General features: G+C 37.3%; 1 protein-coding gene across 5 annotated transcripts in view; it reads right to left on the bottom strand.

Annotated features, from left to right (window-relative positions):
- The window catches only part of CNKSR2 (connector enhancer of kinase suppressor of Ras 2), a 251,077-nt gene that overhangs the window by 66,197 nt on the left and 166,208 nt on the right, over window positions 1–18,672 (bottom strand). For 3 of the 5 annotated variants that reach the window (XM_058535561.1, XM_058535563.1, XM_058535565.1), the window contains 2 exons: window positions 17,913–18,002; window positions 16,119–16,333 (listed from right to left, as the gene is read on the bottom strand). In XM_058535561.1, the coding sequence (XP_058391544.1) occupies window positions 16,119–16,333; window positions 17,913–18,002 (305 nt within the window). The remainder of the gene's footprint in view (window positions 1–16,118; window positions 16,334–17,912; window positions 18,003–18,672) is intronic. The other 2 variants (XM_058535562.1, XM_058535564.1) reach the window with 1 other exon arrangement.

Genomic DNA, 18,672 nt, shown 5'->3' with positions numbered 1-18,672 from the left:
TATTTAACTTTTTTAATAAAAAACAAAAGACTTTGAGATTTAAATATTTCACAAAGAAAAGTATTTTCCTTTACTTTCTCATTATTGTATGTCAGCATAAAAAAGTCTAAATATGAGCAAGTGGGGTAAGATGCTAACGGGACCAAATAGTAAATCAAGAAATCTTCCATTTACAAGAAATAACAGCATAGAATTGGACAAGTTTGCTGTTGGTGGTGGCCTTGCCCATTCTGGTGCATGAGAAAGAAACTCTGAGCTGAGTGGGGCGAGGATGAGGCAGTGCATGCACATTGGGTCTTTGAGTGCAGTGGGATGAGGTTGCTCTGGATTCTGTCAATGAAGTTAACCTGACTTTACATTGACTGAAAATGGCTCCATGTGCACTAAAAAATAAGCGTGCTTTAAAAAAAATAAGCATGCTAATAAATTAGTAGTCAAGAACAAAAAGGCAGTAATTGGAGGAATTTAGAGAAGGTCAGTCAAACTCATTAGGTTAGGCAGAGTCAATGCTTCATCAAAAGAATATCATGCATATCAGATTCTGAAGAAAAGAGGTGACTGAATCTTATACAGGATCCATAAAGTGATTCCCCTTTTCCTATGAAGTGGTAAGGTAGGAAGAAGAGGAGTATTAGTGGTGAGTAATTGGGAAGAGTAACAAGAATCACCACCTTTGGAAAACAGGAACTGTCATTCTTGGATCATAATAATTATCATTTACTGAAGGCTGATGTGTCAGGCACAGTATTAGGTACTTTACATCAGTTATCAATCTTAATCCTTACAATAAATCTGTAAAGTGGTTATCATTAACCTCATTTTAAAGAAGAGAAAACTGAGACACAGAATGTGTAAACAACTTGCCCAGGACCACGCAGGTAGTGGCAGAGTCAAAATTCAAACGCAGGTCTATCAATCCCAAAACCTGTTCTAACCATTCTGTGCAACTGTCGCCCAAGTACATATTCTGTAGTCATAGTAACAATGTGAGAGAAGAGAAGAACTGCTTCTGACATGAAGACATCCATTTATGAAAATTTCCCATGACACGTAATATAAGGACATTGCTATGTGGAAAGAAAAGATTTTATAAAATAGGAAGATATTAAAGATAACACTTTTCTATTAATGGAGATAATTCAAACCAGTAACATCTTATAAAGCTCTAATTTTCATGCTTTTGACAATTTTATTTTAATTAGCAAGTTATATTGCTCTGTGGGGTAAAAAAATTTGCAGGTTTTTCTTGGCAACCATTAATCATAATATTTTCATGAGAAGAAGGCTCATGCTAACATTTTAATTTTGTAAACGAGATAGAAACTAAGGTACAGAAAGATAATAAGGCTCAGCCAAGTTAGACAAGGATGGGACTGCAATCACATTTTATTCCAAACCTATCAACAGTGTTAATTGAACTCAGTGCAATTAAAAAATCCTATGTCAATAATGATGAGAAAACCAGTGATCCAAATAAGGCAAGCCTGCCTCTCTACTAATTCTTTACACAGGAGAAATCTCTTGGAGCTGATTCATCGTGTTATGCAATTTTTCACCTGATACACTGCTGATTATTATGCAATGCCTTAAAATTACTTGGTTCACTTTCTCAAGATGTGGTTTTTAACTACTGCATTAGTTTCTAAGAAGGCAGAAACCATCTGCTTAGCTTACACCTCTATACTCAACCCCTAGCACAGGACCTAACATCTGTTGAAAGCATGAATCAAACAGTTACTGACCATCTGTGTGTTCGGGACACGGAGGCTATGAGTTACGGCATCTCATATGCAATCTGTCAGCACATCATGTCCACTCTCCCTTCAAAACATATCCAGAGTCCAACTCCTTCTCACCACTTCCACTTTAGCACCCAGGGCTAAGCCACTATCTTCTGTCACTTGAATCGACCGGATCCTACCTTGCCTCCCTCCTTCCACAGCCCCTCAAGTCTATTCTCAACACACCAACTGCAGCGATACACTTCGAATGTTTATGTTCAGCAAGAATGGAATGCACGGTACCGTGGAGCAACACTGTGGTAGGAATCAGGAGACCCGACTTCTAGTTCTCCATATTCTAGTCCATAGTCCAGCTCTATGACTGTGGTCAAGTCACTGAATTACCTGCACGATTAGGGATTTGGACCAGATGCTCTTAGAGTATCTCACCGAGTACTAACTACATATGATCCTGACTTCAAAAAAGAAGGGAAAAATAGCTAGTCACCAATGTACATCCAATTACTGATGTTTTAGGAATTATGTACACCCATAATCAGTGTCAGTCTTAACACTTAACACTAGATTATTCATTGAAAGGCACTTGGTTTATGTTTAAGCTCCACCATGTATGGAAAGAACTTATCCCAGGCATATTAGATACAGCTATTTTTGGGTGCTGGATTAATGTGTACAATTAACATAGATTTTACACATGAGAGAGAGGCAGAAAGTCTGAATAGGTGAAAAGCAGAACTAGGGCAGTTCCTGCTTCTGACACTTCTGTTTGACAAACTGTCAACATCTGGATGTCAGAGAAATCAGGGTAGACTTGCCCATCTTTTGTGACAAAGAAATGTTATGACCAGAAATAGTGAGAGAACCAGATTTGCCTCCTGAAGGCTACTCAGTGACAAGGAAAAATTATATGTAAAAGAAAATAGAGAAATAGATAATATAAAAAGGATCACCTCTAATGAAGAATGCACGAAACCTAAGAATCTCAAATGAAGTCACTGTATATGGCATGATAATTTTGTCAGCAATGATATGTCTGAATCATAATTACTGAAATTTTTTTCTGGCTATTGACTTGAGAGAATCTGAAACTACACAGCTTTTTTGGTTACCTTTATTTTTAGGTTTGTTGCTCTGATATATTGTACATATTTTCTCATCATGGAATTCCTTCTGTGTCAGTGTAATTCATTCCAAGAATGCTAGCTTTTATCTAAATACCTTTATGGCTGAGAGTATATTTATATCAAGCTCTTATTCTGAGATTTTTGCTCTTACAGAATAGACAAGCTCTCTAAGACAACCACTTCAAATGTTTCTACATCTGCTAGTTTTGTTGCAGTTTTCTTGATCTGGAGGGTTTTTTTTCTTAACAGAAAATCTTTCAAAGAGAATACTGGATAAAAATAAAAATTAAGTTTAGGAAGTTTTAAAAGTCACTATATGCAACTCATTTTATAATAAAATAATTGAGAGGGATAAATCATACTCTTCTTTCTCTTTCATACTGAACCATCTATTAGGACATGATTTCAAGACTAGAAAAGCAAAATTCGTTTTATCTAACAGAAGGGAAAAAAATAACTTGATGGGAAAAAATTTTTTTTCAACATTCTGTGTTTGCAGCAAGAATCAAATCATCATTACACTGTCACTTTAGATGGCATTTTCCATAGTCCTCTCTGCAGTGCAATGCTCATCTTGTAAATGAGAAAACCGAGTAAGAGAAGGAAAACAATTTATGCAAGCTCAGATACCAAAAATTAAATTTCTGCAGGGCCTGATGTTTGCTGCCACTTCTCCAGAACTGGTTGCCTCAAATGTACCTAGATTAGGTTTGGCTTATTCTCAGCCCACTGGTGAGGAAATTTTGGTAGTATGGTTGGAGGAAGGATGCTAAGAATACTTGTGCATTACCATAGTGCCAGACATGGTATCAGATACTTTACATACATTGTCATCATGGGGAGCCAAAGCTTGTACCCAATTATAAAACTATATATGGGGTGTGGGGGGGGCACAAAGGAGTAGAAAATATAATATCCTCAAAAATATTTATATAACATGGTCTAGGTATATAGCCTTCTGGTACTCTTCCTCAAAACAGAGTATGCCAAGAAATTCTTTGTGTGTGTGTGTGTGAGGAAGATCAGCCCTGAGCTAACATCCGTGCTAATCCTCCTCTTCTTGTCGAGGAAGACCAGCTCTGAGCTAACATCTATTCCCAATCCTCCTCCTTTTTTTTTCCCCAAAGCCCCAGTAGATAGTTGTATGTCATAGTTGAACATCCTTCTAGTTGCTGTATGTGGGACACGGCCTCAGCACAGACGGAGAAGCGGTGTGTCGGTGCGCGCCCAGGATGCGAACCTGGGCCGCCAGTAGCGGAGTGCGCGCACTTAACCGCTAAGCCATGGGGCCGGCCCAAAAAATTCTTTAAAGAGTTGTCTAATAAGTTTTATTAAGAAGAAATCTCTTTAGGTAAATTAGACATTTTATCCTAATTATTACTTATATTAGTCAATCTCTTGATTGAAGATAGATAAAAGACAATTTGAAGTTATATTTTCCAATATATGCTTTGGGAAATTAAGTAAGTGGGCTGTAGGGATGATAGCTTCATAAAGGTGGGCTGCACTTTGAGTCCACTTCAGATGTATGATAATTTAGAATTTTTCACCTTACCAATGATCCTCATACAGACTGTCACTAGAGAATATACAAAGCAGGTTTTACCTGGTAGGCACCTACAGTGCCTACAGAAAAGGAAACCTCAATGTGATAGTTTCCTACTATGTCATCTTAGCAAAGCTGGAATTATGTATCTCAGAATTCCCTTCCACGTACGGTTCTAGTTAGGGTTGGTTGGCCACAACATACATTTGTGTGAATTTTGGAGAATACAAGTGAAGCAGCAGCCCTTATGCTCTGAAAGTCAGTATAGGGCGTCAGTCACTGCTGCAGCTCACATACATTGTCACTTTTCTGCTGGCTCATCTTGTTGGTATGCATCAGCAACCGGGCCTGCAACTCCTTCAGCTCCTCTAAGTCCTGGACTGGGAGCCTGTGAATCTCCATGGAGGAGGGCTCCAGCTTCGTTGTTGAAGTTGGAGGCAGGGTTCCAGCTTGTGCTCATGGGTTCTAATTTGTCTTGCTCTCCCCAGCTTCACATCCAGATTTTCTTCATGACCACCGGCTCTGCTGAGGCGTCTTCACAAGCTCCTCAATTGAGTAAGATCTAGTCCTTTATTCCATGTCACTTAGTGCTTCTGCTTCCCTGATTGAACCCTAACCAATACACTCATTAATGCCCAAAGAGGACATATGTTTTAGTCCTAGACGGATTTCTGATTTGCTCATCAGGAAGTAAATTCCCTTCCATGTAAATAAATTAATTTCTTTTCTGTATGGTGTTAAGAATAGTTACTATATGCCCAGCACAGTGAAAAAAAACTATACACCATATATGATTTAATTCTGAAATAGCTGGGTAAGGTAAGTATTATTATCCTTTCTTTACTGATGAGAAAATGAGGTTCAGAAATTTGTCTAGATTCATACAGCTGACTTAAAGCTCATTTCTATAACTACGACATTATTCTTGGCCATCTGAATCTTAGAAAAGACAATTCGCTTCTTTAGTGTTGAGTGCTTTTACCTGGAAGCGGTTAGATACAAGAACAATTGTCTCTTAAAGACACTCTAAATTTATGATAATAAAAGAAAATATGAGAAGATAACTTATTCTCCTGTTTCCTATGGCAGGAAAGTTTGCATCTAGTTAATCTAAAATCATTTGCATATAAAGAATAGGGAATGAAATACCTTTATCTCAACATACCAGATTGTTTTGGCTTCCAGTCTATTAGGATCCTGTTCTTGGCTTAACCTGATACTTGTAGAGATGATAAGAAATAGATTTAGCGATATCATTTAGAACTGAGACTCAAAGTTGAGCCAAAAGCCAATGAAGAGTCTATGAAAGCAGCAAATAATTTAACATTGTTCTTGGAAAAGTTATTTTCAAGAAACTAGAATGTAACAGTAGTCAATAACTGTGCCTTAAACTTCATTCTCACATAAGATCTGGGCCAACAGACCCAGACATGTAGTTTATTAAGAGGAATCTTTGGATGAGATTTGGGTATATACAGCAAATCAGTAGGCCTATAGTTTTGTGGAATTAGAGGGTGCTGAAACTGTCAAGGGGGTAATATATCTTAGGAGTTGAGTGAAGAAAATAATTTGATATAGGTTATGGCCCTTCAATCAAAAGAGGCTTTAAAGAGTTCTAGGGGTAAAATTATTTTACTTGGAGTTTTATTAAACTTGAGATGCCTGATTAAATGAGTTATGGTGGCGAGGTAATGTAGGTAGGGTGATTATGGGAGCAAAAAAGGCCTATTGCCAAAAAAATTTGAGGAAGTTTTCTGAGGCTATAAAACTGGGAGACAAAGGTCTACAACACGAAAGAGAATGGGGCTTCTTTAACCTCTCTGATTAAGGCAGGTATGTCCCCAAATAGTTCATAATTATTGACCTTAGCAACCAAGCGAAGGGGCACTCATCAGAATTTGTTTTATTTTTTCAAAGGCAACAAGGAATTTGTAATAAGATTTAAATTTAATAAATTTCAACTTATAATAAATTCCTAATTCAATTCTTCTGTGTCCTGTTTTGCATGATGCCTCACTAATTGAGCCAGATTTTGTGTTTTGCTTCCTGGCAGCCATTATCTAACCAGGAACTGGTAGAATGAGATCCACATTTGTTTAAACATGACACTGAAAGGACTGGCTTCAGTTTATCAATAATCTGATTTATACAGTGCGAGCAGAAATCTCTCTCAAGAGTAAGGGTGTATTAGTGAATCTTTTTATTCTCTTTGTTTGTATAATGCTTAATTTATTAAACTTTAAAAATTTATGAAACAGAAATTTTTCAAACATTTAAACTATTTTCACAATTAATAAAATTTATGAATTTAATCAATCTCAGGAATTCGATTAAGTCATAAGTCCTATACATCAAATCTTTTACAGCTATAGGTTTGGTTCTTTTTTTCAGTATTTCTATACTTATTTTTTGAAAGTCTTAATGATTCATTTCCTTGAATAGCTATGGGACTACACAGATCATCTATTTCATCTTGGGAGATTTTTGGTAGTTTGTGGGTTTTGAGGAATTGGTCCATTTCATCTCAACTGTTAAACTTATGTGCACAGAGTTGTTCATAGTTATTTCCTCATTATTCATTTAATGTCTATAGTGTGTACTGATAATCCTTCTTTCATTTCTGATATTGGTAATTTGAGTCTTCTCTCTTTTTGTCCTTTGTCAGTCTTGCTAGGTTTATCAATTTCTTTTTTGATTTTTCAAAAAACCCCTAGGTTATGGTTTGATTTTCTCTATTGTTTTTCTGTTTTTAAATTTCATTGATTTCTGCTCTTCTCTTTATTGTCTTCCTTCTGCTTATTTTATGTTGTTCTTTTTCTAATTTCATGAGGAGGGAGCTTAGATTATTGATCTGAGACTTTTCTCCTTCTCTGATATACGCATTTAGTGCTATAAATTTTGTCCTAAGCATATGTTGTGTTTTCATCTTCATTCAGTTCAATTTTCCTTGAGACTTCCTCTTTTATCTATGGATTATTCAGAAGAGTGTTCTTGAGTTTCCAACTGGTTGGAGACTTACTTGCTATTTGTTATTGATTTCTAGTTTGATTCCGTTAGGATTAGAGAACATACTTTGTATGATTTCAGTTCTTTTAAAATTAAGTTTTATCATATGACCCAAGATATGGTCTATTCTGATGAATGTATACTTGAAAAGAATGTGCATTCTGTTGTTGTTGGGAGTCAGTTAGATACCGTTGGTGGGTGGCGGTTTAGTACTTCTATATCCTTGCTGAGTTTTTGTTTAGTGGCTCTATCAATTACTGATAGAGGGGTATTGAATTCCCCAACTGTAACTGTAGATTTGTCAATTTTTCCTTTCAGTTCTGTTGGACTTTACTTCTAGTATTTTTCAATCTCTGTCGTTTGGTGCATATACATTTAAGATTGTCATGTCTTCTTAGTGAAGGGACCCTTTTTACACCTGTTCTGGTGGACGAGGAGCATGATTTTTTTCATGCTTTTCGCCTTGAGAACAGGCAGGTATTGTCAAAAGCTTTCTTACCTGGTGGGCTGCCCTTTTCCTGGTCCTTTGGCTAAAGAGAGCAGTCTTTTCTTGGGGCTCTATTTTGTCTGGCCTACTGATGTTTTAAGGTTGTAGGCTTCTCTAGCACCTGGGCCAGCATATATAAGAGGCAAGAAAAACCCCCAGGAAACTCACTGCTAGGTTGTTCTTCAGGGCTGGAGGTTCCTGGCCTGACTGCCTTCTTTTGTCCACCTTTTAGGGTCTTCTGGTAGGTGACTTATGTATTTCATCCATGTTTTTTGTTGTTATTGTGATTAGTAGGAAAAGGAAAATGGAATGTGCTCCACCTTTTCTGAAACTGAGTTTGTATTTGTGAATCTTTAAACCCCCAAAGAGTATTTCTGTTTTTAATACCTTAGTCTAGCCAGCTAAATTATAAGTACATCAGTTGGTGGTGAATGAGAAATTGGGGGTGGGGAGGGGTGCTAATAGTAGATTTAAAAAAAAACTTCATAAGTATGGAAACAAAAATAACTATTAGTATAAATGGGTCAAGAAACACAAGTGAATTTTCCTCCTAGACTTCTTCATGGACTAACATTCCATAAAACTGTTTTATACTTCTAGACAAGTAAAGCCAAGATTTCTTTTCTTTTCTTCTTCTTTTTGTAAACCATATATCTATATCTAAGGCAGTGGGCCTCAACAGTTTTTGATTGTGGCCCCTAAGACAGGCCAACAGACCCTGTGGTCCATTCGTCCCCACTTTCCAATGGAAAAATAACTAGGTGATACCAATAGAATATGACTGTATAAGTATTGGTGGGTATGGATGATTCATAGTATCATTTTTAGAAAACTGTGGGTAATATGAATCACAACATGCTAGAAGATAAAGTAAGCAGCCTAAAACAAACTAAAATCAATATAGTGATGAAGTTTAATAATAATTTATAATGAAAAAAACAGCAACTGAAAACTGCAGGTAACTTAAAAAAATCCTGATGATGTACCAATATAGCATTCCTCCTGAAAACCACAGGAACCTGAACCATCGCACAACCATGTGCTTGTGCGATAAGAGCGCAACTGCATTGTTGGTTGCATGGATACCAGGTTTCTTGGAAAAATAATGAATTAGAATATTCTGTAAACTCTATTAATGCATTATTATATGATTATTCAATTTTTAACCTTTTTTTGTGTGTGTGAGGAAGATTGGCCCTGAGTTAACATCTGTGCTCATCTTCCTCTATTTTGTATGTGGGACGCCGCCACAGCATGGCTGATGAGTGGTGCATAGGTCCACGTCAGGATATGAACCCGCGAACCCTGGGCCGGCGAAGTGGAGCATGCAAACTTAACCACTATGCCACCGGGCCGGCCCCCTCATTTGTAACCTTTTAAAAACACTTGGTAGGTTATTAGTAAGCAATATTTAGTCACAAGCAAATGTGAAATTATGTGTTATTTGCCTGTAAGAATCAAAGAAAGGACTGCCATTTCTGCATCAAGCCTCAGCCACCAGGATCCATTTGCCAAGGACAGCCCATACTTTGAGAATCACTGCTCCAGTGAAGTATCCCAATGGGAAACACTTCCCACAATCCAGGCTGTTCCTATGTAGGACTTTACCAGTGCTACTATGAATTTGGCATCAACACTCCAGAAATAATCAAGTCATCCATAGGAATCAGAGAATACATACAAATATGAATACAATAATATTTAGAATGGGTATCTAACATGTCTGTATGCACCCTGGTAAGGAGAAATATCATGTCACATTGTACTATTGCTCTGGTCTAGGTGAGTAAAGTCAAAATGTGAAGAAAGTGGTTGTTATAAACAACTGTAAGCTCAGAGACGGCTATATAGCCACTAAAATTAACTGCCCTCTTATTTTAGTTACATTAATCCTAAAACAATGCAGGTAAGTCAGGCAGTTATTAGACAAGCCAAGCTTTATAACTGTAGACAAATTTTTTTTTTTGATTTATTTATTTTTTCCCCCAAAGCCCCAGTAGATAGTTGTATGTCATAGCTGCACATCCTTCTAGCTGCTGTATGTGGGACATGGCCTCAGCATGGCCGGAGAAGCGGTGCGTTGGTGCGCGCCCGGGATCCGAACCCGGGCCCCGAACCTGGGCCGCCAGCAGCGGAGTGCGCGCACTTAACCGCTAAGCCACGGGGCCGGCCCTGCAGACAAATTTAATTATAAATGTTTATATGCTGACAATACAGCATATTTTTCATCTTTGTGATAATAATAGCTGTCCTCTCAAATAGATGGTAAAATCCTTATGAGCAGAAATGGCTTTATTCATCTAAAAATGTGAATTTTGGAGCCAGGCTGATTGGACTCATATTTCAAGTCTGCTATTTTCTAGCTGTGTGACCATGAGCAAGGTAAACTGTGTTTCAGTTTTGCAAAACACATACAACAATAGTAGCAACCTCACAAGGTCAATTTGAGAATTCAATGAGATAACGTATATGAGTTCTCAGCATAGGAACTTAGTAAGCATCAGTAAATATTAGCTATTATTAGCAGTAGCAGTGGCAATAGCATTATTAGTTTATATATATTCCACAGCACTTCGATTGGGCCTTACACATCGTTTACACTACTAGAATTGTTGTTGATTTTCTGCTAAATTATGTTATTTTTTGAGGGGCAACATAGTGAGCTAAGCAGCAGACTGCCAATGTTGAAATCCCAGCTCGACCAATTACTACTTACTTAATCCATGTGCCTCAGCTTCCTTATCTGTAAAATGGGTATAACACCAGCACCTTCCTCAGAGAGTTGTTATGAGGATTAAATCAGTTAAAATTTGTAAATTACTCAGAGTAGTATCTATTTCATAATGTCTACTTACTTGTTACATTTTAAAAAATAAAATATCTTTTAACAGCTCTCCACCTTCTTCCTCCAGGAGCTCCACCAAAAATCTCTTCACAAATTGATGAGAAAAGCTAAAAGTATTTATCAGAAGTAAAACAACAACTGAATGTTTGCAGTTATATCCTAAATAACTAAGACAAGCCACACAAATGTTGGAATGTTATGAAGGGAATTATCCAGATTTTTTTAACACCTACTCAAAATCTGTTTTAAATAAGCTATCTAAAATCACATTATACAGTTTATGAAAGCATACCTGCATGTTGCCTGGATCTATAATCAAATTTTACTTATTCTGACACCTTAGCATGTAGATTTAAAATAAATGATTATTTTGTTTATGGGATTAGTTTAGAAGCTTTAATGTGAGAGCAAGTTGTCATATGTATGTCATATTAAGGGAAAAAAGTGCTGAATCTAATCATTCTTTATCTAAAGGCTTATATCACTACATTTGAATTTCACACACACACACACACACACACAGTACGGTCTGCCTTTACTTCATGTGCTCTAAGGTCAGACGCGGGCTTTGGCAGCTAACAACTCCCACATTTTCCAGACAGAGAATCAGTGAGTAGGTAAAATAAAGTTATACCCTTTTGAAAAATACCATAACGTGCTTGGCTGACAGGCATACTGTGACCTTCATAATGAGATGGCAATGACTGGAAGAAAGCAAGAACTAGGTGGAACTGAAGCCCTGAGCTAGAGTAGGGGAGGTGGGGCAGGGGCGGAGGGGAGCTAATCCTGTTGCACTGGTGGGACCTATGGAGCAGAGACATTTTGTAAATCACTCTGATTAAAGGTGCAAAATGGGACCTGCTTTGATAGGGAGCCCAATATGGTGAGTGTAATTACTAGGTGCTTCCAATACTCCTTTAAATGGATGGGTGGCCAGAGATAGGTAACACATGGTCTGTCATCTGTAGCAGTATAAATCAGCCAGACACTCCTTGGAGGAGGGGCCAATAAGGGCAGGGTTCCAAGCGTTGGAGTGAAATGGAATGTTAACCAATAAAACAAAGTAGAATTGAATCATATGGACTAGGCAAACATGACAGAAGACATTCAGAGTCCTAGGGCTCTCCCCAGGCACATGGAACACTGGGCCTATCGTAATAAGTTTCTGACAATTCCCACTATGAATACACTCCAACTTAAGGCCTGCTTATGCTGGGCAGGGCTGGCCTAGGGCATGGAGGTGACTCTGTTTGCAGGCTGAGGACATCAACTGAGAAATACTGAGAAAGTCATTGAAGTTCCTATCACATTCACTCACTCGTTCATTCATTTATTCATCACATTTTTATTGAGTACTTATAAGGGACTATACTTACATTAGGCGTTGAAATACAGTGCTGAAAAAAGTAGAGAAACTCTCCTTTCCTTTCATGGACATGGACATGCCCTCTCTACCATATACAGGGGAGACAGACATTAAGCAGACATCACATAAATAAATATATAATTACAAATCATAAGAAACATTTTGAAGAAAATATACAGGGTGCCCAAAGACTATAATAGGAGAAACCGATTTAGTTCAGGGGATAGTGGTCAGGGAAAGTCTCTGCAATTCCTGGTTTAGACAGGAGCCAGCCGGGGGAAAGGGGTAAAAACACTGCCAGCAGAGGAAATAGCATGTTGGAAAGGAAAGAGGTGGCAAAGACTGGTGGATGATCAGGGTAGTTAAAGCACAGTGAATGATTTCCTCTTAAATAAGTTTAAGAAAAAATATATAAACTGGAATAATAAACACATGGAATTAATAAAAAAATTAAATTGTATATTTTACAATACCATAATCTTCTAAATCTTCTTTATTATTATACAAACATTTCTGCTATAATTGCTAAGAGGAATGAGTAAAACACTGAAGCCAAACTGTATTTGCTTTGCTTTGTGTATTTTTATTGGGCTGCTTTCCAAAATAGACCAATGGGGATTATAATCTAGGTCTGCTTCTAAGGAACACCCTACATACATACACACACACACACACACACACACACACACACACACACACTCCCCTTTAGTAACCTGTTTTAGGGTATTTAATGCTGATATGATCCTGCTATTAAATTCAAATAAATTTTCTCTAAATTTGAACTCAGACCACACAGAGCTAGTATTACAGCAGAGACAGCAGCCTACGAAACTCAGTATTCAATCTTCATAGTCCTCTTCCACTTAAGTCCTATTCCTTTAAAAATGGCTGTGTTATCCAAAGGAACAACTGGTAAGAATGAAGATTCGTGGTTCATCATGAAGGTGACTGGATTACATATTGATATTGATCTTACATTTCAAGAAAATTTAACATAAGGAAAAATCCTTTCATTTTTAAATAAGTGTGTATAAACAGATAAAACAAGAATTCCTGTGAAATTTAAAAAGCAATCATTTAAGTGTATGTTGTTATGCCTCTGAGGTCTAGGTAATTTTACCTACATTCTCTGTAGTCTCAGCAATAGATCGTGCTGAATAACTACTTGTGCTTTATAACAGCAGCACTTTTGTACGTTTTTCCGAACTTAATAAGAAATAGTAACATAGAGCAAAAGAGAGATATGGGTAGAAATCAATCCAGGTACTGAAAATGTTATTAAAATCAACATACGAAGGCACATGTTCTCAAAGTCAAACTTACAAAATTCACTCATGGAGTCATTAAAGCACAAATTCATTTGTGTATGGAATGTCTACCGTGCACAGAGTACCAGGGCAGAGTGTGGAGAGATCACTGGAGTAGGTGATTTGGGTTCTAGTCCTTACTCTTACACTCTTTTACAACACAGCTTTGGGTAAGTCATTCCATCTTTATGAGTTTGAGTTTTGTCCTTCGCAAATACGGTTGTTGTGAGGTTCAAAATACATAACAATTGTGGAAACTTCCTTGCTCTCTGTGAAAGTACTAAATAAGTGCAACGTAAGGTCCTCAAGTGATTTTAGAGTCTAGTAAAAAACCCACCAATGAATGTTCTCTCTTTTTTGAACATTGATTATAGGCATCTAACATGCATTTTGGAGCTAACAATTATTTAGCTTCTTTTAAAGCAGAGAATAGAGTTAGAAAGTGTCCAACCTTCTACTCTGGGATTAGTGGGTCAGTGTGAACACAGGAGGACTTCTCCCATGACTAACAATATTCCTTAGTCTGTGCTGTCCCTCTGTCAAAAATTAGTTGGGATAAATATCATCTATCTGGGAAATACCATGTTACAGACTTAGGACATATAATAAAAGTAGGAGGCAAAAGTAGACTCTGATTTCTTTCTTGGAATAAACTTCTAGAAGTGAAGTTATTAGACCAGCTTCTTGATACACACAACTAAATAATGCCCTTCAGAAAGGTGGTAACAATTTATGCTCTTAGAGAATACTCATGATATTCCTGATTACCACCAGTTTCATTCACCTTTTACTATCTTCCGTAATTTAATAACTCAAAATCCACAAGATTCATTTCTATTCTCTTTCCTCACACAGTATACTTCTGTCCGGATGTGCATGACAGGATGGCACAGGCTGAGTGTTTAAACGTGCTTTCAATGGTTTACCCCTCTTCTTAGGATAAATCCAAACTCTTTAATAGTTTACATGTTCTGGGTGAAGTGGCCTCTTCTTCCCTCTCCAGCCTCATCTCTCTCTACCAACTTCCTGCTCGAAAAGGCCAGCCGTCTCTTATGTTTAGATCTTTGTTCAGGCTATTACTGATGATTGGAACACCAGATTCTAGAGGGAGCTCAGTGTTCAGACAGCATTTCTGACTAGTGGTAGCAAAAGTGGCCCTCTTCATACAGCTAAGAGAATTGATTTCAGACTGACTGCAAATGTCTCTGGAAAAAATAACAATTTGATTAGTCAGTCATTTAAAGGAGCAGTTTTTAATATGGGCATTATTCTCTTGAAGAGGAAGAGGCTTGGGAGTATGTAACTGGGGACAGGGAAGGGTCAGAATGAACACTTAGGAGTGCTAATTGCACTCATACTTCAATCAAAATAAACGAAAATATTTTTCTACACTCTAGTTTTATGAGAGAGCTATAGAATAAGTAGATGATTTAAAAGATTTACTCAGAAAAGCAACTCAAGTACAAGTTATTAAATCTTGCACACCTTGTAAACCTAGGTAAGTACACCTTCTACAGCAGTGACAGATTAAGTTTTTTTTTTATATTCTGAGCATTAAGCACAGTTGTTCAAATTACTTAAAAACTTGTAGTCTATGTTTTCAAGGGCTCCTAAGAAGAAGCTATAGTTCCAGTGGCAAAACAAACTCCCTTTTAACAAAAATGGCATAAAATGGGTTGATTTTGTGAATTGAATATTCTAGCTAACAAGATTCTTAGCCTCCACACTGCCATTGTCCTAGTTTCTCATCCATCTGGCCTGGGCTTAATAGCCCTGCCTTTGGCTTCACACCTTGCTATCAATGCTCTGCACCACAGAAATCCAACAGGCCAATCTCATCACGTGAGTCGGAAGCTCAAAAGTCTTCAATAGCTCTTTATCATTGCAGGAAAGAGACTAAGTACTTTATCATAAAATTCTTGATCTAAGCCCTGCCTACCTCTCTAGGCCCATCTACTGCCTCTTCCTCACATGCTGTCCCTAAATTTTTAATGAATCAGCAATTCTTAGCCATGTGAAGTCCCTGGAACATGCCATATTCTGACACAATTGTGGTGCACCTCCATATGCCTTCCCACAAAAATACTGCTACTCATCTTTCACTCTTCACCCAAATGCTTCCCATTCTGAAGCCTTTTCTCACTTCCCCAGAAGACTAAGGCCCTCAGTCTCTTATGTTCCTCCTACACTTCTTGTACCCACCCATTACAACAATCAAATTACACTGGGACTCTTGGTGTGTCTTTCTCTCCATATAATGGTGTGCTATGTCTTCCCATTTTTATCTCAAGCACTATGCTCCAAGTCTAGTACATAGTAGATGCTCATTTTTAAATAAAATCCTGAATATATTAAAAATCCTATCTTCAATGTTGAATTTTACAGCTACCCATTTACTGTGTATAATCACACTGATGATTAATCAGCTAATTAATTACTATTCTCCATCAATTCTGTACACATTAAGTTATTTCATTAAAAATCTAACCTGCTGCAACATATGAACTCATTGAACATACGAACTGAAGAACAAATCCATAAGCCATCATATTTTTTTAAGGGCATAAACTCTAAACTTAGGATCTTTTGTGAAAATCTGGCAATAGGATTAAAACAATCTGGAATTTACCCAAAAGAGTCATTTGCCAGTCTCCCAATAAAAGCTGTATCACAAAGTCTTTGAAATTTTACTTACATGGTATAGTGTGGTCTCTGGCACAGGCGTACCCATGATGTCTTGTCTCAATGCATCCATTTGCAAACTAGGTAGCAATGAATAGTGAGTCGGGCTATTACTCTTATCACCCTTCTTTTTAGATTTCTTCCCTGTGTCTTTTTTGCTGTTTCTCTGAAACATGTATTCTTCTTGAGCAATTTTTTCATTGCTCATATATCGGAGTAGAGAGTTTTCTATATAAAAAGAGAGAAATACACCAGTATAAATATGCAAATATTACAAATTTACCATTCTTTCCTAATTGTGCTATTAGATTTCATTTCAGAAATGTAATGATTTAATTTACAAAATATCTGTGTAGTGAAAATATAGAGGATCTTAGTTATTTGGGATCATACGGCAATAAGAAATAGCCTATAGATTACTTCTCTAAGTTTTATCTCTGGACCAATTATATCAGAATCACCTGAGGAACTTGAATCAGAAGTTCTGGGTGTGTGGCTCATAAAATTTTTAACAAGCTCCCCCAGGGGGATTCTGCTAAAACTTGATGACAAACACTGACCTATGGCAGGGTAGGTAGCATCCTTGGAGAAGTTAAAGCCTACATTATGAACCAATAGTCAGGAAACTTAGTTCATAAAATCTATCCCTAAATTGATAGCCAGCACTTAGTACTTCATAAGGCTTTTTTTCCCCAAGATGTCACTACCAAATGAAGTCCCAAAAAAGTGACTCAGAAATGGCATATGATAAGCGTTTCTCTTTTTATTTTTCTTGATTAATTCTATAAAACAAATGAGGTTAGAAACTGAAGTTTGGAAAATGGAATGAATACATAGATGTAAAGGAATCTGTCAATGTTCCTATATGCTCGCTTTATAAAACAAGTGTTAAGAAGACTAATGAAGCAGATATTCATGCTTGCTTATCCCTGTGTGGTCTGTGGATCTGTGTAGTAATAAAATAAATTCTGTACACTCGCTAGAAGTAACAGGCAAGTGGGTTAAACATGTCATGAAGGAATCTCAGTGAGCTTAGGTTCTATGAACAGTTTTTTGTTTTGTCTTGATTTGTTTTATTTTTTCATCTATAACCTTATGACTCTCTATTTCAGAAAGTAGAAGTAGCAGCCAGACCCATTGGGCCCACCATATCCACACTTGGTCGGATCCCATTTAGTAGTGAGACTTTCAGTTGCTCCCTTTACTGCTCACCTCAATAGCAGGATAAGTGAACATAAAAACTTACTTTTGGTAGATACTTCAAGTGTAGCCCACCCCCAAGTAAGAAGATAACCCTGAACAGCAAACAGAAGAGAAAAAAAAAGCAAAGCAGTTTTTTTTCCATTTCTATATGGTTTTCATTAGTCACTGGCTCAATTTCCATTAGCTTTTACCCATGTGCTTCAATGCTCATTTTAAGGTTGTATTAATACAAAAGTAATGAGGTTGCATGGCGGACCAATGGGGATTGATCACAAACTCTTTCTATTCACTGAACTTAATTCTTTTATGCAGTTTCACACTTCTGACCTTGTTTTCCAAATATTAACTTTCAAGTAATAATCAGTATTCATTTTTTGCACTGTACTTATCTACCCTGAACCCCTTAGGAGGCATTCAGGGAAGATATATACTTAATAATGGATCAAGATAGTCAAACTCTGATCTGAGTTGGTTTGGGTGTACCATAAAGTCAACGAGAGAATGAAAAGTTTTCCACTGAAGCCATAACATCCTATTTAAAGAACAATTAAATTTGCTTTTTGTTCCAACAACCCAGCCTACACTGAAATTCTAGAACACTTACCTCTTCTACTATCTCTCTTCATCTTATTTGGATCTTCATAGTCCCCCACCCAATTATATTCCACTGGCATAGATATAGGTCGTAGCTTGCCTAAACACAGAGAACAAAATTCACATCACATTGTTTTTCTTCCCCATGTCCGCTCAAACTTACACTGATTTTTAGCTACAGTCTGCAAAACACACTCACTCATATGCAACATTATGGTTGGCATTTGTGTACATGAAAAATATGTGTGTTTTGAGCCAGAAGGTGAAACTGCCTGTGGCAATTGGCCAGGTGATAATGCAAACTTAAGGCACTTTGTATAAATAATAAAGAACAGCCTAGGTTTGCTCTCTTAGGAGCCCCAGACTTTTAAGAGTATACTCCTTTACAAAGAAGATCATTATTTTAGCGATTTTACTTACATTTTCAGTAACTGGATCTCTGTCTTATTCCCCAATGCCCAAGTGTCTATATCTTGATAGCCAACCTCCAAGATAGCAGCCCCTTGTGTTTCAACTGCCTGCCAGGACATTAACTCATTGTTTCACGTTGGAACACCACAATGCTAACTTCCCATCTTCACTGCCTCCTATTTCCTATCACCATACATTTTGGACATCACCATGCTTCAGCAATCTGGCTGGATACTCTTTCATGGCCTATAGCTGGGTCTGCTCCAAGCATCTCTTCTGCTGTTGTGAACAAGTCTAGTTTCCAGATCCAAGTAATCACTGTTTTGGCCTGTCCCATTTTCCTCTGGGTCTATATTCTT

Source organism: Diceros bicornis, chromosome X (genome assembly GCF_020826845.1).
Source record: "Diceros bicornis minor isolate mBicDic1 chromosome X, mDicBic1.mat.cur, whole genome shotgun sequence".
NCBI lineage: Eukaryota > Metazoa > Chordata > Mammalia > Perissodactyla > Rhinocerotidae > Diceros > Diceros bicornis.
This window is presented reverse-complemented; position numbering and strand designations above follow the sequence as displayed.